The 23,333-nt window shown below is 42.9% G+C and overlaps 1 protein-coding gene across 1 annotated transcript in view; it reads right to left on the bottom strand.

The window, feature by feature from the left end:
* The window catches only part of LOC109928903 (protein kinase C-binding protein NELL2-like), a 223,256-nt gene that overhangs the window by 78,949 nt on the left and 120,974 nt on the right, over positions 1–23,333 (bottom strand). The window contains exon 13 of the mRNA XM_048607573.1: positions 22,272–22,397. Within this exon, the coding sequence (XP_048463530.1) occupies positions 22,272–22,397 (126 nt within the window). The remainder of the gene's footprint in view (positions 1–22,271; positions 22,398–23,333) is intronic.

The raw sequence follows: 23,333 nt of genomic DNA, 5'->3' as shown, positions 1-23,333 counted from the left end.
TTACAAGGATGTTACCAAGACTGGAGGGTTTGAGTTATAAGGAGAGGCTGGATAGGCTAGGGCTTTTTTCCTTAGAGCACAGGAGGCTGAGGGGTGACCTTGTAGAGGTTTATAAAATCATTAGGGCCATAGATAAGGTGAATTGCCAAAGTCTTTTTCCCAGAGTAGGGGAGTCCAAAACTAGAGGGCATAGGGGGTTTAAGGTGAGAGGAGAAAGATTAAAAAGGAACCTAAGGGGCAACTTTTTCACACATATGGAGCAAGCTACCAGAGGAAGTGGTACAATTACAACATTTGAAAGGCATCTGGGCAGGTACACGGATTGGAAAGGTTTAAAGGGATATGGACCAAATGCAGGCGAATGGGATTTGTTCAGTTTCCATGCTGTGTAACTCTGTGATGCTTTGATTCTACTCTAGGATCCGAAAGGAGATGATGGATGCATTGGTTATAATTTACCAAAAATCCTTGGATTCTGGAGAAGTACCGGAGATTGGAAAACTAATGTGATACTCCCATTCAAAAAGGGATGGAAGCAAAAAGTGGGTAGCTAAAGGCCAATTAGCCTAACGTCTATTGTTGGAAAAGTATTGGAATCAATTATTAAGGAAGTAGTATCAGAACACTGGAAAAATCATCATCTAATCAAGCAGAGTAAACATGGCTTCATGAAAGGGAAATAATATCTGACTAATTTATCAGAACTTCTTGAGGATGTCTCAACTGGAGTGGACAGAGGGGAACCAGTAGATGCATTGTATTTGGACTTTCAGAAGGCATTCACCAAGGTACCTCACAACAGGTTAAATCATAAGATAAAAGCCTTTGGTGTCGAAGGTAGTACATGGAGAATTGGCTCATGGGCAGAAATCAACAAGTGGGTGTAGAAGGTTCCTTTTCAGGTCAGTGGCCCATGGCCAGTGAGGTTCCACACGGATCAGTGCTGGGACCTCAATTGTTTAAAACATATATTAATGACTTGGAGGAAAGAAGCAGGTATACTGTAACTAAATTTGCAGATCATATAGAAATAGGTGGAAACAAGTTGTAAGAGGGATACAAACAATTTACAGAGATGGATTAAGTAAGTGGGCAAAAAGTTGGGAAATGGAGTACAGTACAATGTTGGAAAATCTAAAGTTGTTCAATTTGGAATGGAGAGCAAAACAACAGAATAGTACGTAAACTGAGAAAATTGCAGAAAGCTGCAACACAAATGGACTTGGGAGGGTTACTTGTACAATAAACACAGAAAGCTAGCACACAGGTGCAGGAAGGCTAATGGAATGGTGGCCCTTATTTTAAGGGGGTTGAAGTATAAGAGTAGGGAAGTCTTACTGCAACTGTACAAAGTGCGGGTGAGACCACATCTAAAGCACTGGGAGCAGTTTTGATCCCTTTATTTAAGGAATGATATGCTTTTATTGGAGGCAGTTCAGAGAAGGTTCACTAGGATAATCTCTGGTAAGGGGGAAATTGTCTTATGAGTAAAGGTTAAACAGGTTGGGACTCTACTCACAGGAGTTTAGAAGAATGGGAGGTGATCTCATTGAAATGTACAAGATTCTAAAGCTGAGAGGATGTTCCCTATCATAGGATAGTCTAGGGCCAGAGGGCATAGTCTCAGGATAAAGGGACGCCAATTTAAGACTGAGATCAGGAGCAATTTCTTCTCTCAGAGGTTGTGAGTCTTTGGAACTCTTTGCTCCAGAGTGCTGTGGGGACAGAGTCCTTGTGGATTTAAGGCTGATATAGATCGATTCTTCATCAGTTGAAGAATCAAGAGTTACAGGGAAAGGGAAGGAAGGTGGACATGAGGAATACTGGATCAGTCATGTTCCTATTAAATGGTGGACCAAGCTAGAGGGGCTGAACAGCCTAATCCAGTTCCTATTTATTATGGTCTTAATACCATTAATAAGATATAAACGACAAATGACACCCATTGATTGTTGTTGAACATTATCTGGCTATCAACTTGTGTGGTTTGCAAGTGATTATTCTTGGGACCGGCGGGGGGGGGGAACGAAACCGAATTACTTTGATATTGACAGATAACCGGTGACATATTGCACTGAATCAATGGGTCCAGTATTTGAATCCTTGCAGTAGGCCTCCTGCAACAGATAACATTTACAATGTACTCTGTCATATTACCACAGTATCCTAATCTGAGGCTGGGGAGAGAGAGGCAGGACTGCTATAAAAAAAGTTAGCACTGTTTGAACTGATGACAGGCAAACTAATTATGTTCTTATTTAATAAAATGTGAATAACGTAAATCTTTAGACGGCATGTTCCAGTCTACCAAAACAAAATAACTTGAAAGGATATCATTAATAAAACTGTAAAATTTGCGCAGTCCACTTTTACAAGTGTAAACTTGCATCAAAAAAGTCATAAATCGTTAGAATTATTTGTGTAGGTCTGACCTTATAATCATATTTAATAACTTACCCAGCGCAGTATTTGAAAGTTGGGAAACCAGTTTGTCTTTCAGAAATCACATTATTGCATAATTGAAAATAGGATAAAGGTAAAGGGCAAGTAAATGAGCATTTCATGTATTAAGCTGAACAATGTCTTGAGATAACAGAAGAGTTCAGTGAATCACAAATGAGCAGTTAGACACGGCAACCAAAAAGATAAGAGTTGGGAAAATGGCACATTAATTTCTGACTCAACGTTTCAAACCGAATGTTTTATGTTCTATTCCCATTTGCTCCAATGATGTCTTATTTGATGAGGATTAATTTTCAACAGTGCCAAACCTATGCTTTATAATTTGATGAAAAGTCTAAATGAACCCGTCGATGGTACATGCTGTGGTTGAAACCATGTGTGCCCACAACAGATGCCAAGGAAAGGATTTACACGGCATGTCACCTCTCAGCTGGTCACAGTTATTTGATGCTATTAAGATGCCAACATCAGTATTCAGACCTTGCGCAGGATGCTTATCCTTACAGAATGATGGTTAACCACCAATGGACTAGTGCATACATCAAACAGAGGCTCTCTGTCAGTGAGGAGATTGAGTACAGCTGGGTGCGATCATGTCTTGTGCTTACAAATGATTTGAAGCTTCTTTTGGTAAATTTAGATGATATTTTAGAAAGCTATATAGTAATATTTATTACAATATTTCATACTGAGAACAGTTCCACTCAAATAATTGCTATATGTTAAATCTAGAGCATTAATTAATAATTATGGATGTTGTATTGAAAGTTGTCAGTTTCAGAATCGGCTCTATTTGAACAGCAACAGATCATCTAAGATCAATTTCCATTAGCATTTCTAATCAGTGGCATATCGTAGGAGTCTCACCTCTTTTGAGGTGAGCAAATGTTAGCACAATGTAGGGTCAGTGCATGCTTGTGGAAGGGAAGGTACTTGGCCAGACCAAGTTGCAAACAAACTACTGCCTGCCTGCCCAATTGTTTTTTGTAATTCTTGCATTTCTCCAACTCCCTAAGATTTGTCAGAAATATGAATAATGTTTAATTTCATTTTGGAATAGTTGCAACCATAAATGTTTAATTATTTAAAGGAGATATGTTTGTGGGAAAATGATGTTTCCCCCATTAATAGTGGCCATTAGGTTGGATCAATTTCGAGCTTGATTTACAAACAGACTACAGTCATAGATATACAGCATGGAAACAGATCTTTTGGTCCAACTCGTCCATGCTGACCAGATATCTTAAATTAATGTAGTCCCATCTGCCAGCATTTGGCCCATATCTCTCAACCCTTCCTATTCATGTACCCATCCGGATGCCTTTTAATGTTCTACTTGTACCAGCCTCCACCATTCCTCTGGCAGCTTATTCCACACGCTCACTACCCTCTGCATGAAATAGTTGCCCCTTAGGTCCCTTTCCCCTCTCACTTTAACCCTATTCTCTTTAGTTTTGGACTTGCCTCCCGTGGAGAAGAGATCTTGGCTCTTCACCCTATCCATGCTCCTTGTGATTTTATAAACCTCTATAAGGTCACCCCTCAGTCTCCGATGCTCCAGTGAAAATAGCCCAAGCCTATCCAGCCTCTCACTATAGCTCAAACCCTCCAACCCTGACAATTAGTGGAGATTCTCTGAAATCAGACTCTCTGAGATCAGAAAGTGGCATTTAAAGGCATTGCCTCCTCATTTAATGCAACTGATTATCAATGTTCAATAATCAAAGATAAAGAAAAGAGTTACTAATGAACCAACCTATTTTATGCCAAGAATACAGCGAAAATGTTTTATATTTTATATTATTCTGAAATGCCAATGATTGTAATAATGTGCATCTTGTGGCATGCTGCATTAGAATTTTTTCTCCACCCATCAACTCAGAAAACGATTTTTACGTGTGTAAGGTTATAATGTCATGGTTAGGGTGACAAACTAACTGAGACATTAGTTTATAGTAGAACCAACAGTGTTTCATTCTAAGTAATATGAGCTATGGATTGAAAAAAAGCAGCAAAGTAATGACTAAGAAGGAGGTTAAGTTAGACCTGAACTCAAATCTGAACTGAAAAAGGAAGGTTAAGTTGTGGCAGATAGAAAAATTGACAAAGGTTAATTAATGGAAATAAATTAAATAAAAAGGTTGACATTAATAAAATTGCAAAGAACTATTTAACCCTGTCAGAGTTAAATTGTTTAATTTTTGAATGACAGAGGGTAGGAACATAGAAACAGGAGTAGGCCATTCAGCCCCTCAAACCTGCTCCGTTACAAAGAACAAAGAACAAAGAAAATTACAGCACAGGAACAGGCCCTTTGGCCCTCCAAGCCTGCGCCAATCCAGATCCTCTATCTAAACCTGTCGCCTATTTTACAAGGATCTATATCCCTCTGCTCCCTGCCCATTCATGTATCTCTCTAGATACATCTTAAATGACGCTATCGTGCCCGCCTCTACCACCTCCGCTGGCAACACATTCCAGGAACCCACCACCCTCTGCGTAAAGAACTTTTCACGCATATCTCCCTTAAACTTTTCCCCTCTCACCTTGAAATCGTGACCCCTAGTAATTGAGTCCCTCACTCTGGGAAAAAGCTTCTTGCTATCCACCCTGTCTATACCTCTCATGATTTTGTAGACCTCAATCAGGTCCCCCCTCAACCTCCTTCTTTCTAATGTAAATAATCCTAATCTACTCAACCTCTCTTCATAGCTAGCACCCGCCATACCAGGCAACATCCTGGTGAACCTCCTCTGCACCCTCTCCAAAGCATCCACATCCTTTTGGTAATGTGGCACATTAGCAAATTTTGGTAGTGACACACAATGAGATCATGGCAGATCTGTGGCATAACTCCATATTCCAGCCTTTGGCCCATGTCTCTTCATACCTTTGCTTAACAAAAAATTATCTACCTCAGATTTGGACAACTGATCTAGCATCAACTGCCATTTGTGGAACAGTGTTCCAAATATCTCCCATCCTTTGTGTGTTAAAGTGCTTCCTAACATTTCTCCTGAATGGTATGGTCCTAATTCTCAGACTATACCCCTTAGTTCTAGAATTCCCAATCAGTAGAAATAGTTTATCTTTATCAACATTGTCTTTTCTTATTAATATCTTGGAGATTTCGATTAGATCAACCCAACCTTCTAAATTCTAGAGTAAACAGGCCTAATTTGTATAATGAGATAATAATTTGTATAATGTCTCATCATGACAACAGAGGATGATGAGAACAAAAATAGAAATTGCTGGCGAAACTCAGCAGGTCTGGCAGTATCTGTGGAAAGAAAGCAGGGTTAACATTTCAAGTCCAGTGACTCTTCATCAGAATAGTTGACCAACAATTTCTGTTTTTGTTTCAAATCTCCAACATCTACATGTTTTAATATGTACCAAAACCTTTAGTTATCATAGTTCTACAAGGATATAGAGACAGCCACTGATGGAGGGGAGATGTTGAGAAGGAGAGTCCTTCATAACAATCTCAGCCAATGTGGGAATTGAACCGATATCATTAGCATCACTCTGCATTACAAACCAGCTAGCCAGCCAATTGAGCTAACTAACACCCTGCATGTGTGATTAATTATCACTCCGCTAAAAAGATACTTGTGCTGCTAATTACTTGCCTTGAAGAATTTAATGCTGCTTTAATGAGTAAATCTCATATGTTTCGAAAAATAACTGGAAGGCAAGGGTGAGATGGCATTTGTGCAAGTAACATAAATCAACCAACAAATTCATGTGTTCTCACTTCATGATACACACATGAATTGCCTCGAGGTACTGGCAAACCTGAACATTAATAGCGTGACCATTATATCATAGACATAATCTGCCCAGTAATTGCATTAAGTGTTACTACTTGGCTGGTGCTAAGTTTGTTCTCGGCAAGGCTTGAATAACCGTTATAAAAATTCCTTGGCAGTTCTTTTTCCTGTGAAATTTGACAGCGAGACCAAGAATGAGGAAGTATGACAAGGAGTAGGTTTCACGAAGATCAATCAATCATTGACTGTTCTTCCACGAGCATTAGCAAACCTAATTAGAAAGAATGAAGCTTTTAAACAAGCTTGCTGCTTTGTCTTGCAATGCTTTAGATTATTTGGGGGAATAGATCGAATGACGGAAGGAAGTGTAACAATATCACCGCCACAGACATAAAGGCAGGTAATCTCACTCTAATGAGGTGCAAACAGCTGCCTAAGTGCCTGAAAAAGCTGTCTCAATTAATATGGTCTAAGCATTGCCTTTGTAATTATGGTCAGTGTATTGGGAAATAGAATAATTTGCCAGACACAGGTGGCTGTGTGAAATAAACTGAAATGGTGTGAGTGGTGGAAGCTGTACTCTACAGGGGGCTGGTTAGCTTGGATGGTGTCTCTGATGTAGAGGGATACCAAAAGTGTAGGTTCAGCTCCTGCTCCAGCTGAGGTTACTGCTTTTCCCATCACCTGAGATGTGCTGAACTTAAGCCGTCACCGAGAGATAGTAGGAACTGCTGATGCTGGAGTCTGAGATAACACAGCGTGGAGCTGGAGGAACACAGCAGGCCAGGCAGCATCAGAGGAGCAGGAAAGCTGATGTTTCGGGGCAGGACCCTTCTTCAGACTGACTCGATCTCTGAATCCAGCATTGGCAGTTCTTGCTACTTCTGTTTTGATTCCTGATTTATGGCATAGGTCTTGCTACTTCTGTTTTGATTCCTGATTTATGGCATCCGCAGTTCTTTTGATTTTTATGAGCTATCTACTTATCTCCATCTGAAATACACCTAAACATATTTCAAAATATAAAAACAGGAATCTATGGATGATTCTGGCGGTAAGCGAGTTACGAAAGACAATCACCCACTGTACTGGGCTGAAGAAGAGGACAAAATAGGTCATAAGTCAAAAACTAAACAGCGAAAGTAGCAAGTGATAGATAGAGCTAAGCAATCCCACAACCAATGGATCAGATCTAAGCTCTGCAGTCCTGCCACATCCAGTCGTGAATGGTGGTGGACAATTAAACAACTCACTGGAGGAGGAACCTCTTCAAATATCCCCATCCTCAATGATAGAAGAGCCCAGCACATCAGTGCAAAAGATAATGCTGAAGCATTTGCAGCAATCTTCAGCCAGAAGTGCCGAGTGGATGTTCCATCTCAGCCTCCTACAGTGGTCCCCAGCATTACAGATACCAGTCTTCATCCAATTCGATTCACTCCACGCGATATCAAGAAACAGTTGGAGATACTGGATACTGCAAAAACAGCCCTGACAACATTCCAGCAATAGTACTGAAGGCTTGCACTCCAGAACTTGCTGCTCCCCTAGCCAAGCTGTTCTAGTACAGTTACAACACTGGTATCTACCCAACAATGGAAAATTGCCCAAGTATGGCCTAGACATAAAAAGCAGGACAAATCCAACCCGGCCAATTACCTCCCCATCAGTCTACTCTCGATCATCAGTAAAGTTATGGAATATGTCATCAACTGTGCTATCAAGCAGCACCTGTTCAGCAATAACTTTCTCATTGACGCCCAGTTTGGGTTCCGCCAGGGCCACTCAGCTCCTGACCTCATTACAGCCTTGGTTCAAACATGGACAGAAATGCTGAATTCCAGAGGTGAGGTGAGAGTGACAGTCCTTGACATCAAGGCTGCATTCGATTGGGTGTGGCATCAAGGAGCCCTAGCAAAACTGGAATCACTAAGGTTTTGGAGTAGATCTGTGGCTCGGGTTGTGGGTGTTGAGGTTGGTTGGCTCGCCAAGCTGGTTTGTTGTTCCGCAGACGTTTCGTTACCGTGCTTGGTAACATCCTCAGTGCAGCCTCTGATGAGGCGTCGGTGTGTTTTCCGGCCTGGTTTTTAAACTCTGGGGTCCGTTGTGATGGATTGCCTCACTTCCGGGTTTCCTCCGTAGTGGAATGTATTTGGGGTTGAGTTCAATGTGTTTATTAATAGCATACTTCGTGGAGTGCCATGCTTCCAGGAATTCTTGTGCTTGTCTCTGCCTAGCCTGTCCCAGGATCTTGGTGTTGTCCCAGTCGAAGTCGTGGTTCTCCTTGTCCATGTGGATTGAGATGAGTGAGTATTGGTCGTGTCTTTTTGTAGCCAGTTGGTGTTCATGTACTCTTGTTGTTAGTTTCCTTCCTGTTTGTCCGATGTAGTGTTTCTCGCAGTCTCTGCAGGGGATTTTGTAGAGGATATTGGTCCTGTCCATGGTGGGGAGTGGGTCTTTAGTTCGGGTGAGCACTTGTCATAGGGTTGATGTGGGCTTGTGTGCCATCAATAGGTGGAATCAATAGGTATCAGTGGGCAAGCTCTCTGCTGATTGGAGTCATACCTGGCACAGAAGAAGATGACTATGGTTGTTGGAGGTCTGTCATCTCAGCTCCAGGGCATCTCTGCACAAGTTCCTCGGTGTAGTGTCCTAGACCCAGCCATCTTCAGCTGTTTCATCAATAACCTTCCCTCCATCATACGGTCAGAAGTGGGGGTTTCACCAATGATTGTACAATGTTCAGCACTATTCGTGACTCCTCAGGTACTGAAACAGTCCATGCTCAAATGCAACAAGATCTGGACAATATCCAAGTTTTGGTTGACAAGTGGCAAATGACATTCATGCCACACAAATGTCAGGATATAACTATCACCAATAAGTGACAATCTAACCACCAACCACCTTACATTCATTGATGTTACCATAACTGAATCCTCCCACTAACAACATCCTGAGGATTACCATTGACCAGAAACTTAACTGGATTCACCACATAAACCCAGTCGTTACAAGAGCAGGTCAGAAGCTATGAATATTGCAGCAAGTAACTCACTTCCTGCCTCCCCAAAACCTGTCCATCATCTAGAATAGAATAGAATATCATCTACAAGGCACAAGTCAGGAGTGTGATGGAATATTACTCACTAGCATGGATGGATGCAGCCCCAACAACACTCAAGAAGTTCGACACAATCCAGGACAAAACAGTTTGCCTGATTGGCACCACATCTACAAGCATCCACTCCTTCCACAAACAGTGTACACTACCTACAAGATGCACTGCAAAAATTCAGCAAAGATCCTTAGGCAGCACCTTCTAAACCCATGACCACTTCCATCTAGAAGGACAAGGGCAGCAGATACATGGGAACACCACTCCCTGCAAGTTCCCCTCAAAGCCACTCACCATCCTGACTTGGAAACATATCGCCTTTCCTTCACTGTTGCTGGGTCAAAATCCTGGAATTCCCTCCCTAACGGCATTGTGGGTCAACCCACAGCAGATGGACTGTAGCAGTTCAAGAAGGCAGCTCACCACAACTCTCTTAAGGGCAACTACGGACGGACAATAAATGCTGGGCCCAGCCAGCGACACCCACATCCCACAAATGAATATTTAAAAAGCTATAGATCAGTTGAGAGGGGGGAAAGAAAGGTAAAGTCATCATAGTCTTACCAGAGATAACACAGCAGGTCAGGCAGCACCAGAGGAGCAGGAAAGTTGGCGTTTCAGGTCAGGACCCTTCTTCAGGAAGGTTGCTCTTTCATTAGAGGGAGAAAACTGGTGATAGTTTAACCTGAGGGTCACCACACCTCAGAGAAGGGAAGAGTTTGATAAGGAGAGTTGTTGATGGTAACCACAGCTGGTACAGGAATTGAACTCACATTGCAGATAGCATTCATATTACACAGCAGCCATCTAGCCAACTAAGCTAACCAGTCTCTGGGGAAGATGAAAGCATACATCAGAATCAGAATCAAAAAGAACATCATTGGTGACTTTGCGGAAAGTGTCTTAACACTCGCTATGCAGAGAAGACTCTTAATCTCCGAGAGGTTTATTTACAATACTTTCAAATGTTGCAGAACTTAAATGATTTTCTGTACGAACCTAATGTCAGCACAGATCTTCATTAGAATCTTCTCTGTTTTAATAAAGGCTTTAGCACCACACAGGCTTAAGCAATCAAGGGTAGTTATATATAGATTAGCAACTGAAGGGACCCTCTTGTGGTGCAGTGGTAATGCCAGTACGTCTAGGTTCAAGTCCCACCTGCTCTAGAGGTGTGTAATAAAATTGCCCAATGGCTCGATTAGTGAAATAGGTTAAATTAAAAAAGAAATCAGCAGAGCTGGGGAGGCAGGGGTATAGTGGTAAAGGGGGATTGAAGCCCAACAGAGCCCATAATGAAATTTGAATTCACTTAAAATCTACCTTAGAGAACTGACTAAGATAATCAAATCAAGCAAGTTATTGAACACTTTTTGTCACTTACACAAATGATTTTGATGTGAATATAGGAAGCATGGTTAGTAAGTTTGCAGATGACTCCAAAATTGAAGGTGTGGTGGGCAGCAAAGAAGGTTACCTCAGAGTACAACAGGACCTTGATTAGATGGGACGAGGAGTGGCAGATGGAGAGTAATTTAGATAAATGCGAAGTGCTGCATTTTGGACAGGTAAATCAGGACAGGACTTATACACTTTATGGTAAGGTCCTGGGGAGTGTTGCCGAACAAAGAGACTGTGGAGTGCAGGTTCATAGTTCTTTGAAAGTGGAGTCGCAGGTAGACAAGATGCTGAAGAAGGCGTTTGGTACGCTTGCCTTTATTGGTGAGTGCATTAAGTATAGGAGTTGGGGGGTCATGTTGCAGCTGTACAGGACATTGGTTCGGCTACTTTTGGAATAGTGCATTCACTTCTGGTCTCCCAGCTCTCAGAAAGATGTTGTTACCTTGAAAGGGTTCAGAAAGGATTTACAAGGAAGTTGCCATGGTTGAAGGGTTTGAGCTACAGGGAGAGGCTGAATAGGCTGGAAACAAAAACAGAAGTTGCTGGAAAAGTTTAGCAGGTCTGGAACCAATTCTGAGCAAGGGTCACCAGAACCGAAATGTTAGCACTGATTTCTCTTCACAGATGCTGCCAGACCTGCTGAGCTTTTCCAGCAACTTCTATTTATGTTTCTGATTTACAGCATCCGCAGTTCTTCAGTTTTATCCGACAGGCTGGGGCTATTTACCCTGGAGCATCGGAGGCTGAGGGGTCACCTTATGGAAATTTATTATATGATGAGAGGCATGGATAGGGTGAACGATCAAGGTTTTTTTCCCCCAGGGTAGTGGAGTCCAAAACTAGAGAGCATAGGGTTAAGATGAGAGGGGAAATATTTAAAAGGGACCTAAACGGCAACTTTTTCACGCAGAGGGTGGCGCATCTATGGAATGAGCTGCCAGAGGAAGTGGTGGAAGCTGGTACAATTACAACATTTAAAAGGCATCTGGATCAGTAAATGAATAGGAAGGGTTTAGAGGAATGTGGGCCAAATGCTGGCAAATGGAACTAGATTAATTTAGGATACCTGGTCTGCATGGATGAGTTGGAACGAAGGGTCTATTTCCATGCTGTACATCTCTATGGCCCTATTATAATCATGACTGTCTTTTGTGAGAATGCGTGCCTGTTAGGTACAGAAATTAATTAGACAATTGGATAGGTATATGGAAAGGCATATAGGTATATGGAAGGCTGGGAAGTTGGTGTGCAGTGACCTTTGGTTGACTGTTTCAGGGTTAATACAAGATAGATTGAACATTAGCTTAATTCAGAACTGCACAGGCATGTAGGTGAAATTTAAATAGACAAAGCTATTTAAATAGACAAAGAGACATAGCCATGTTATTGCATATAAAAGTAGATATTCATTAATGTTGCAGAGAGGTAATTGCTGTAAATGAGAACCTACTAGCATTTTCGAGGGACATGGTTACAGGACATGGACACAGCAGGAGTTCAATTCGCCTTACAATGAAGGCATTTATCTTAACTGGGGCTGGTCCAGCCTTCAACTGAGGCATCAACATTGTATTGTCTTGTACAGTTTATAGTCACGTGGCAAATGGAAGGGTCCCGACCCGAATCGTCAACTTTCCTGCTCTTCTGATGCTGCCTGGCCTGCTGTGTTTCTCCAGCTCCACACTGTGTTATCTCTGACTTCAGCATCGGCAGTTCTTACTATCTCTAAATAGTTTATCGTAAGGTGTATAAGAATGTAAAGAAACCTTCATTCATTTAACAGTCTTCCTCAAGCTGTATCTCCACATACATAGGGTAGAATACAGCTTTTCCTTGTTTGGACCCTAACCATTTTCGTGTTGAGTGTCACTTGAAACGCCACATGAGTGAGCCACGCAGGCTCAAGTAAGGGTCAGTATTACTGATCATGGCCAACAGTGGGAGCAGTGGATTATCAGTGGTGATGGTGGAAGAAGTAGTACTATGAGGGACCATGGCTGCTTGTAGGTGGAGGACCATTCAGGAAAAGGACTCAAATTCCCTTTAAACACACAAAAGGAAGTCAGTGAGAAACCATCTCATGTATTACTTTCTTATTGTTCAATGATCTTGAGAATGTGCAACTAGCTGAAATGAAAAGCTCAGGACCACGAGAAACGGGGAAGTGAGCAGAGGGAATACCCTTGGGCAGATCATCACCGCAAATCTCTTAATGGCAATCATAAGCAAAATGCTACCTAAACCACCAAGGAAAACATTGCAGCAATGTGAAAATAATCATCAATAGACAAAAAGAGATGAACCGACACAATATGTTCTGATATTTTACAAAGATTCACATGAGTCATATCTTTGGACTTTTTTCAAATTGACAAATCTAGGACCATGAGACATAGGAGCAGATGTAGGCCATTCAGCCCATCGAGTCTGCACTACCATTCAATGAGATCGTGGCTGATCTTATAATCCTCAACTCCACTTTCCTGCTGTTCCCCCATAACCCTGCATTCCATTGCTGATTAAAAATCTATCTGAGCTTTGTCTATAAGCCACTAACATTAAAATTTGTAACAAAACAAGAATATTTAATGAATACAAAATTGACGATAAGTTGATTACTTAATTGTACAATAGCATGTTTTTCTTTTTAAAGTTAAATCTAACGATGTTTTATTTTCAGAAGGATGCCCTTCTCTTCCATTCTTCATTGTAGCCTAGAGATTGAGTTCAGAGGCCTTCTCAAAAACCTTCAATCACAGCTGAAGAGACTTAACAAGGAAGCAGGCTGCAATTCCCTACCAGTGCCTAGAATTTTGTTTTGTAGATTAATTGTAACATTGGCATTCATAGAGACTGCCATAATTTGCTGTTTCAACAAAGTAATGCTTCACAGCACATCTAACAGTGGAAGATCACTGATGGGATCAGCAAAAATAGGAAATTATTTTCACGAGGAGTAGAAGTAGCCATTTCTTGTGTGTGTAAAAACATTGAAACAAGGTATAAGACTAGCATAGAACATAGAACATAGAACATTACAGCGCAGTACAGGCCCTTCGGCCCTCGATGTTGTGCCGACCTGTGAAACCAATCTGAAGCCCATCTAACCTACACTATTCCATTATCATCCATATGTTTATCCAATGACCATTTAAATGCCCTTAAAGTTGGCAAGTCTACTACTGTTGCAGGCAGGGCATTCCACGCCCTTACTACTCTCTGAGTAAAGAACCTACCTCTGACATCTGTCCTATATCTATCACCCCTCAATTTAAAGCTATGTCCCCTCATGCTAGCCATCACCATCCGAGGAAAAAGGCTCTCACTGTCCACCCTATCTAATCCTCTGATCATCTTGTATGTCTCTATTAAGTCACCTCTTAACCTTCTTGTCTCTAACGAAAACAGCCTCAAGTCCCTCAGCCTTTCCTCATAAGACCTTCCCTCCATACCAGGCAACATCCTGGTAAATCTCCTCTGCACCCTTTCCAATGCTTCCACATCCTTCCTATAATGCGGTGACCAGAACTGTACGCAATACTCCAAGTGCGGCCGCACCAGAGTTTTGTACAGCTGCAACATGACCTCATGGCTCCAAAACTCAATCCCTCTACCAATAAAACCTAACATACCGTACACCTTCTTAACAACCTGGGTGGCAACTTTCAGTGATCTATGCACATGGACACCGAGATCTCTCTGCTCATCCACACTACCAAGAATCTTACCATTAGCCCAGTACTCTGTATTCCTGTTACTCCTTCCAAAGTGAATCACCTCACACTTTTCCGCATTAAACTCCGTTTGCCACCTCTCAGCCCAGCTCTGCAGTTTATCTATGTCCCTCTGTAACCTGCAACATCCTTCCGCACTATCCACAACTCCACCAACTTTAGTGTCATCCGCAAATTTACTAACCCATCCTTCTACGCCCTCATCCAGGTCATTTATAAAAATGACAAACAGCAGTGGCCCCAAAACAGATCCTTGAGGTGCACCACTAGTAACTGTACTCCAGGATGAACATTTCCCATCAACCACCACCCTCTGTCTTCTTACAGTTAGCCAATTTCTGATCCAAACCGCTAAATCACCCTCAATCCCATGCCTCCATATTTTCTGCAATAGCCTACCGTGGGGAACCTTATCAAATGCTTTACTGAAATCCATATACACCACATCAACCGCTTTACCCTCATCCACCTGTTTGGTCACCTTCTCAAAGAACTCAGTAAGGTTTGTGAGGCACGACCTACCCTTCACAAAACCATGTTGACTATCCCTAATCAAATTATTCCTTTCTAGATGATTATAAATCCTATCTCTTATAATCCTTTCCAACACTTTACCCACAACTGAAGTAAGGCTCACTGGTCTATAATTACCAGGGTTGTCTCTACTCCCCTTCTTGAACAAGGGGACAACATTTGCTATCCTCCAGTCTTCTGGCACTATTCCTGTAGACAATGACGACATAAAGATCAAAGCCAAAGGCTCTGCAATCTCCTCTCTAGCTTCCCAGAGAATCCTAGGATAAATCCCATCCGGCCCAGGGGACTTATCTATTTTCACACTTTCCAGAATTGCTAACACCTCCTCCTTATGAACCTCAATCCCGTCTAGTCTAATAGACTGTATCTCAGTAGTCTCCTCGACTGCATTGTCTTTTTCCTGTGTGAATACTGACGAAAAATATTCATTTAGCGCCTCTCCTATCAGACTCCATGCACAACTTTCCACTACTGTCCTTGACTGGCCCTAATCTTACTCTAGTCATTCTTTTATTCCTGACATACCTATAGAAAGCTTTAGGGTTTTCCTTGATCCTACCTGCTAAAGACTTCTCATGTCCCCTCCTGGCTCTTCTTAGCTCTCTCTTTAGGTCCTTCCTGGCTAACTTGTAACTCTCAAGCGCCCTAACTGAGCCTTCATGCCTCATCTCTACATAAGCCTCCTTCTTCCTCTTGACAAGAGATTCAACTTCTTTAGTAAACCACGGTTCCCTCGCTCGACCACTTCCTCCCTGCCTGACAGGTACATACTTATCAAGGACATGCAGTAGCTGTTCCTTGAACAAGCTCCACATTTCAATTGTGCCCAGCCCCTGCAGTTTCCTTCTCCATCCTATGCATCCTAAATCTTGCCTAATCGCCTCATAATTGCCTTTCCCCCAGCTATAACTCTTGCCCTGCGGTATATACCTACCTCTTTCCATCGCTAAAGTAAAAGTAACCGAATTGTGGTCACTATCACCAAAGTGCTCACCTACCTCCAAATCTAACACCTGGCCTGGTTCATTACCCAGTACCAAATCCAATGTGGCCTCGCCTCTTGTTGGCCTATCTACATACTGTGTCAGGAAACCGTCCTGCACCCATTGGACAAAAACTGACCCATCTGAAGTACTCGAACTATAGCGTTTCCAGTCAATATTTGGAAAGTTAAAGTCCCCCATAACAACTACCCTGTTACTTTCGCTCCTATCCAGAATCATCTTTGCAATCCTTTCCTCTACATCTCTGGAACTTTTCGGAGGCCTATAGAAAACTCCCAACAGGGTGACCTCTCCTTTCCTGTTTCTAACCTCAGCCCATACTACCTCAGTAGACGAGTCCTCATCAAACGTCCTTTCTGCCACCATAATACTGTCCTTGACTAACAACGCCACACCTCCCCCTCTTTTACCACCTTCCCTGATCTTACTGAAACATCTAAACCCCGGAACCTGCAACAACCATTCCTGTCCCTGCTCTATCCATGTCTCCGAAATGGCCACAACATCGAAGTCCCAGGTACCAACCCATGCTGCAAGTTCACCCACCTTATTCCGGATGCTCCTGGCGTTGAAGTAGACACGCTTCAAACCACCTTTCTGCCTGCCGGTACACTCCTGCGACCTTGAAATCTTATTCATGACCTCGCTACTCTCAACCTCCTGTACACTGGAGCTACAATTCAGGTTCCCATCCCCCTGCTGAATTAGCTTAAACCCTCCCGAAGAGCATTAGCAAATATCCCCCCAGGATATTGGTACCCCTCTGGTTCAGGTGTCGACCATCCAGTTTGAAGAGGTCCCACCTACGCCAGAATGAGCCCCAATTATCCAGGTATCTGAATTCCTCCCTCCTGCACCATCCCTGTAGCCACATATTCAACTGCTCTCTCTCCCTATTCCTCGCCTCGCTAGCATGTGGCACAGGTAACAAACCAGAGATAACAACTCTGTTTGTTCTAGCTCTAAGCTTCCATCCTAGCTCCTTGAATTTCTGCCTTACATCCCCATCCCTTTTCCTACCTATATCGTTGGTGCCTATGTGGACCACGACTTGGGGCTGCTCCCCCTCCCCCTTAAGGATCCCAAAAACCCTGGCACCTGGGAGGCAACACACCAACCGCGAGTCTCTCTCGTTCCCACAGAATCTCCTATCTGTCCCCCTAACTATGGAGTCCCCAACGACTAATGCTCTCCTCCTCTCCCCTCTTCCCTTCTGAGCAACAGGGACAGACTCTGTGCCAGAGACCTGTATCCCATGGCTTACCCCTGGTAAGTCGTCCCCCCCAACAGTATCAAAAACAGTATACTTGTTATTGAGGGGAACGGCCACAGGGGATCCCTGCACTGTCTGCCTGTTCCCTTTCCGTCCCCTGACTGTAACCCATCTACCTTTTTCCTGTACCTGAGGAGTGACTACCTCCCTGTAACTCCTCTCAATTACCCCCTCAGCCTCCCGAATGATCCAAAGTTCATCCAGCTCCAGCTCCAGTTCCCTAACGCGGTTTCCGAGGAGCTGGAGTTGGGTGCACTTCCCGCAGATGAAGTCAGTGGGGACACTAGTGGTGACCCTTACCTCCCACATTCTACAGGAGGAGCATGAAACTGCCCTAACATCCATTCCCACTGTTCTGAATTCCCAAACAGACTATTGGAAAAAAAAGAAAAACTAGTAACCTTACCAAATCGGCGCTCAGAACTTTTTTTTTGGTTAGAGGAGGATGGGTGGGAGACATTACCTACGTAGTGTTTCGGGTAAAGCAACCACCCAAATATGTTACCTCACTTACTCAGCCGTCCCGTGTCCGCTCCTGCTCAGCGTGCACTCCGCCTATTCACGAGGTAAGTTTTTAAAGGATTCACTTACCTTCCCGGCAGCCCCCTGGTCCTCGCTCTCACTGCTGCTGCATTCCATGAAGGATCTTTGACATAAACAAACCCAAGTCTATCCATTCATTTTACTTCCATTTCTTTTCAACATTCTGCACTGTTTTGATTTCTTTAACCCTTTTTTAGGCTTGGGTTTAGCGCTCTGAAATGCATTCGCTTTAAATATCACTCTGCCTTTTAGCATGTCACTCTGCTTTTTAAGGAGAATGAGGAGGAAGTCTATGGAATTACAGAGCAGTTGGACTAACATTTGTGCTAGAAAAATTGTCGGAGTCTATAATCAAGGATGGGATAACTGAACACCTTGAAATTTTTCAATGAATCAGGGAGAACTATTCATGACCAGTAGATCATGCCTACCAAACCTCATTGAAATTTTTTGAAGAGGGAACTAAGTTAGTGGACTGGAGAATGTCTATGGATGTTATTTCTATGGATTTCCAAGAGGCATTTGATAAAGACCCACATAAGAGACTGTTAACTATGTTAGAGGCCCAAAGAATTGAGAGCAAATTACTAACATGGCTCGGAAATTGGTTGAGTGACAGGCAACAGTAGGTAGGGATATTGGGTAAGTATTCAAATTGGCAGGATGTGATCAGTGGTGTCCCACAAGGATTTGTGTTAGGGCCTCAATTACTCACATTATTCATTAATGACTTGGATAGTGGCACAGAAAATGCTGTATGCAAATATGCCGATGACACAAAGTTAGGCAATATTGTAGACAGTGTGGATGATAGCATAAAATTACAAAGAGATATTGATAGATGAAGTGAATGGGCAAAAAGTGTGGGCAGATGGAGTTCAATGTAAACTAGAATGAGAGATTATTCATTTTAGACCAAAAAATGAAAGATCAGGGTACTTTCTAGATGCTGTGAAGTTCAATACAGTGGATGTCCAAACAGACTTGTGGGGGGTGGGGTGGTGAGGGGGGAGCAGGGGGACAGTGTCAGGTGAATATTGCCTAACTTTGTGTCATCGGCATATTTGCATACAGCATTTTCTGTGCCACTATCCAAGTCATTAATGAATAATGTGAGTAATTGAAGCCCTAACACAAATCCTTGTGGGACACCACTGATCACATCCTGCCAATTTGAATAGGTGCAACATCCTTTCTGAAGAAGGGTCTAGGCCCGAAATGTCAGCTTTCCTGCTCCTCTGATGCTGCTTGGCCTGCTGTGTTCATCCAGCTCTACACCTTGTTATCTCAGAAAATAATCAAGGAAGCTAATGGAATGCTGGCCGTTATATTTAGAGAACTGGAGTAAAAGGATGCAGGCATTATGCTGAGGTTATACAAAACCCGGATTAGACCCCACTTGGAGTACTGTGAGCAGATCTGGGCCCCAGATAGGAAGGATATATTGGCCTTGGAGGGAGTACAACATAGGTTTACAAGAATGATAGCTGGACTTCAGGGATTAAGTTATGTGGAGAGATTATACAAAGTAGGCCTGTTTTCTCTAGACTTTAGGGGGCTCGGGGGCGATCTGATTGAAAACATAATAAGATATTAACAGGAAAAGACAGTAGATAAAGATAAACTGGTTGGGGATTCTGTCTGCAGTACAACCACCACCCCACCCTCCGCACCACCACCCCACCAGCCTCCCTCCAACTTTTAACTTAAACCCTGCCTAAGGAAAGGAGTCATCTCATGACCGGAGACAGGGCTGGGGCGGGAGCTGAACACACAGGCCGTGTACTGCAGCGGCAGTGGATCCAGGGTAGGCCGGAGCTACGGCAGCAGACTGAGCGCTAGCCAGACAATAGAGTGCGAGCCAGATGATCGAGCATGGGCTGGAGATCGAATGTGGGCCAGAGGATCAAGCGCAGGCTGGAGGATCAAGCGCAGGCCGGACAATCGCGCGTGGGCTGGAGGATCGAACATGGGCCGGACGATCGAGCGTGGGCCAGAGTTGGCAGCAAGAACGAGCCAGTGAAGTGGCGGAGGTCTTGGTTCCTCCCGGGCCCCAATTCCTGGCGATCGATGATCGATTCGGCAGCGAGAGTGGGCCTTTCGTACCCCCGGGTGCCCTGGCATTGGGAGCAGCGGCATTGGCAGTGGCGCGGCTCCTCTGGTTGGGATTCATGGACTGGCCTAGATTCCAGGCTGTAGCTGGGCCCAGGTGCCTGCATCTTGTCTGACTGTTCCAGGCACATTTGTGGAGATGGGACTTTGGCTTTTGATATCTGGACCTTTTTTTTCCTTTACCTTTTGGCTCCTTTAAATATTTAATTCTGATTTTGTAACCCAGATAATGCCAGGAAATGGTGACTATGTGCACTTTTCACTGTACTCATGTATTCCTATACCTAGCACAGGTGACAATAAAATCTAACGCTAACATCTAAATCTAGTACTAGGGGCATAGGGAGAATTAGGGTCAGGCCATTCAGGAGAGATGTTAGGAGGGACTTAGACATACAAAGGGTGGTAGATGTTTGTAAATTTCTTCCACAAATGGCAGTGGATGCTGGATCAGTTGTTAATTTTAAATTTGGCATAGATAATTTTTTTGTTAATCAAAGTTATTAAGGGATAATAACCAAAGACAAGTACGCAGAGTTATGCCAGTGATCAGCCATGATCTCACTAAATGGTGAAACAGGCCTGAGGGGCTGAATGGCCTACTCCTGTTCCTACATTCCTCTGGAAATATGAGCATATTTATTGTGGTTTTGCCCCATCCCCAACATGATTGTGCTACAAGATTTAATGATGCAGTCATACAGTCCTGGGCCCTCCTCACAATTTAATATAAAGGAAACATTATTTAACTCATGCGTACGAGGGGACAAATTGCCTTGTTTTCCTGCCTGGAGTGGGTGAGAAATTTTATTAATCATTGATTTCTTCTACAGGGGCCAATATAACTGGAGTCAGGACATTCCTGACCTTTCAATGAAAACTTTTTTCTATTCCTCTCAACAGAATGACCTCCGATTGACTATGCATGATTAGGAATCGTGTTGATAAATATTTTGTCAACATAGAGCTCCCACCTGACCTGACTATGTGCCCTAACAACATATTTTATAAATTCTGGTAATACCATTCAGATGCAAGCTGACAAAATGACGTGCAACTACCCATTTCTTGCTTGCACCCAAAGTGTACGTTATTCCCGAGGATGTGCGATCATTAACTGGTCAGAAGTATTGAGCATTGGCAATAGTCATTACCTTACACCTCCTGTCAGCATCTCTATGTTTTGAAATATCAGGACTGGTTCATTATCTGGGATTTATTGCACAGTTCTTACAAAGTCAACAAAATAATGGGAATGGCAGTGTCTTGAGCTGCAGGATTCTATCATTCTATTCTGTGATGATGCAAAAGTTTCAGAACGTTAGCTAGAATGTTGTTGTGTTGGACAATAAAGTCAAAGTATTAAGAAGAAGATGCGCATTAAAAGATTTTTTCAAACTGTTGGTCTTCTTACACTTATTCTTTCATGGCATTGAAAGCTCAGCATTTTCTGCCCATCCCTAATTACTCTTGAACTGAGTGGCTTACATTTCAGTGGACACTGAAGATCTCAACCTCATTACTGTGGAGGTGGAGCCTTGTGTCACAAAGTCATAGAGTCATACAACATAGAAAACAGGCCTTTTGGTCTACCGTGTCTATGCCAACCAACAAATACCAATATACACTAATCCCATTTACCCACACTTGCTCCATAGCCACCTATGCCATGATATTTTAAAGGGTCATCCATATGCTTCTTTAATGTCACAAGTAAGGATGGCAGATATCCTTCCCAAAAGGGCATTAGCAAACCACAAGACTTTCATTTAGTGACAGCTGATGCTAGTTTTATGGTCACTGTCCTGCGACGATATTTTAATTTCAGATTTTACGAACTGAATTGTTTTTTTTAAATTCATCCATGGGATTTAGCTGTCACTGGCTAGCCCAGCATTTATTGCCCATCCCTAATTGCTCAGAGGGCAGTTCAGAATCAACCACATTGCTGTGGGTCTAGAGTCACATGTAGACCAGACCAGGTAAGGATGGCAGTTTCCTTCCCTAAAGAACATTAATGAACCAGGTGGGTTTTTCCTGACAATTGACAATTGACAGGGTCGTCATTAGACTCCTAATTCCAAATTTTTATTGAAGTCAAATTCCAGCATTCAAAACCAGGTCCCCAGAGCATTATCTGGGTCTCTGGATTAATAGTCTAGCAATAATGTCAAAATGCCATTGCCTCCTGAAGCCATGGTAGGATTTGAACCGACTTTCTCGGAGTACTCGTCTGGGCCTTTAGATACAAATACAATGATAATGTCACACTGTCCCTTGATTATTTCACTTTATTAACAAAATTCTTACCTGTACAGGAGTAGTCATCAACCTTAATATAACCCGTTTTGCAGATACAGATGTAGGACCCAGCGCCGTTCACACAGATGGTATTCTCTCGACAGTAGTGTTTACTTTGGGCACACTCATCAATATCTGTGCATTGAAACAATTTAATAATGAGGATCAATGAAATCTAACATTTCAACGAGCTGAAAACAATCAGATGATATTATTGTTTTGGTATTTAGAAACACAGAATGAAACATGGGTTAGTGTTTCCATGCGATACTGCACAACTATTTCAGTCCTTCTAGAAGCGGGTGGAAAACCAAAAAGTGAAAGGTAAGTTTCTGATCAGTCTCTTTAACCTACTCTATTAAGCTGACCCACATAAAGATACAGGTGTTTGTTACGTCTTTGTTTTCACTTAGTGATGAAACCATTAATGATGCATGTTAATATTGATCATTGTAGTCTAGTGCATTATCACAGAGAACCACTTTACCCAAAGGCCAGTTAGGATCTTGATTCTAAGAGTCATACAAACCAGGAAGCTCGAATATCAATCTCTGGTCTATGCTGGATTACCTTCTCCCAGTTTAGGGATTGCAATAGGACACTACAATTCGTCTTGCTACTTTACTTTATTCTTTATTCTTTGTACAACAGGTAAACTCATAAGCGTTGTCCAGCATGGAAACATGCTGTAGCCGGTGTGGCTTCCTCTACATCAGAGAAACCAAGCGGAGACTCGGGGACCGCTTTGCAGAACACCTACGCTCGGTTCGCAATAAACAACTGCACCTCCCAGTCGCGATCTGCCAATGTGGTATACTGCATCCGCTGTACCCGGTGTGGCTTCCTCTACATCGGGGAAACCAAGCGGAGACTCGGGGACCGCTTTGCAGAACACCTACGCTCGGTTCGCAACAAACAACTGCACCTCCCAGTCGCGAACCATTTCAACTCCCCCTCCCATTCCTCAGACGACATGTCCATCCTGGGCCTCCTGCAGAGCCACAACGATGCCACCCGAAGGTTGCAGGAACAGCAACTCATATTCCGCTTGGGAACCCTGCAGCCCAATGG

This window comes from Rhincodon typus, chromosome 18 (genome assembly GCF_021869965.1).
Source record: "Rhincodon typus isolate 14 chromosome 18, sRhiTyp1.1, whole genome shotgun sequence".
NCBI lineage: Eukaryota > Metazoa > Chordata > Chondrichthyes > Orectolobiformes > Rhincodontidae > Rhincodon > Rhincodon typus.
Note: the sequence above shows the minus strand (reverse complement) of the source record. Positions and strands in the feature narration are given on the sequence as shown.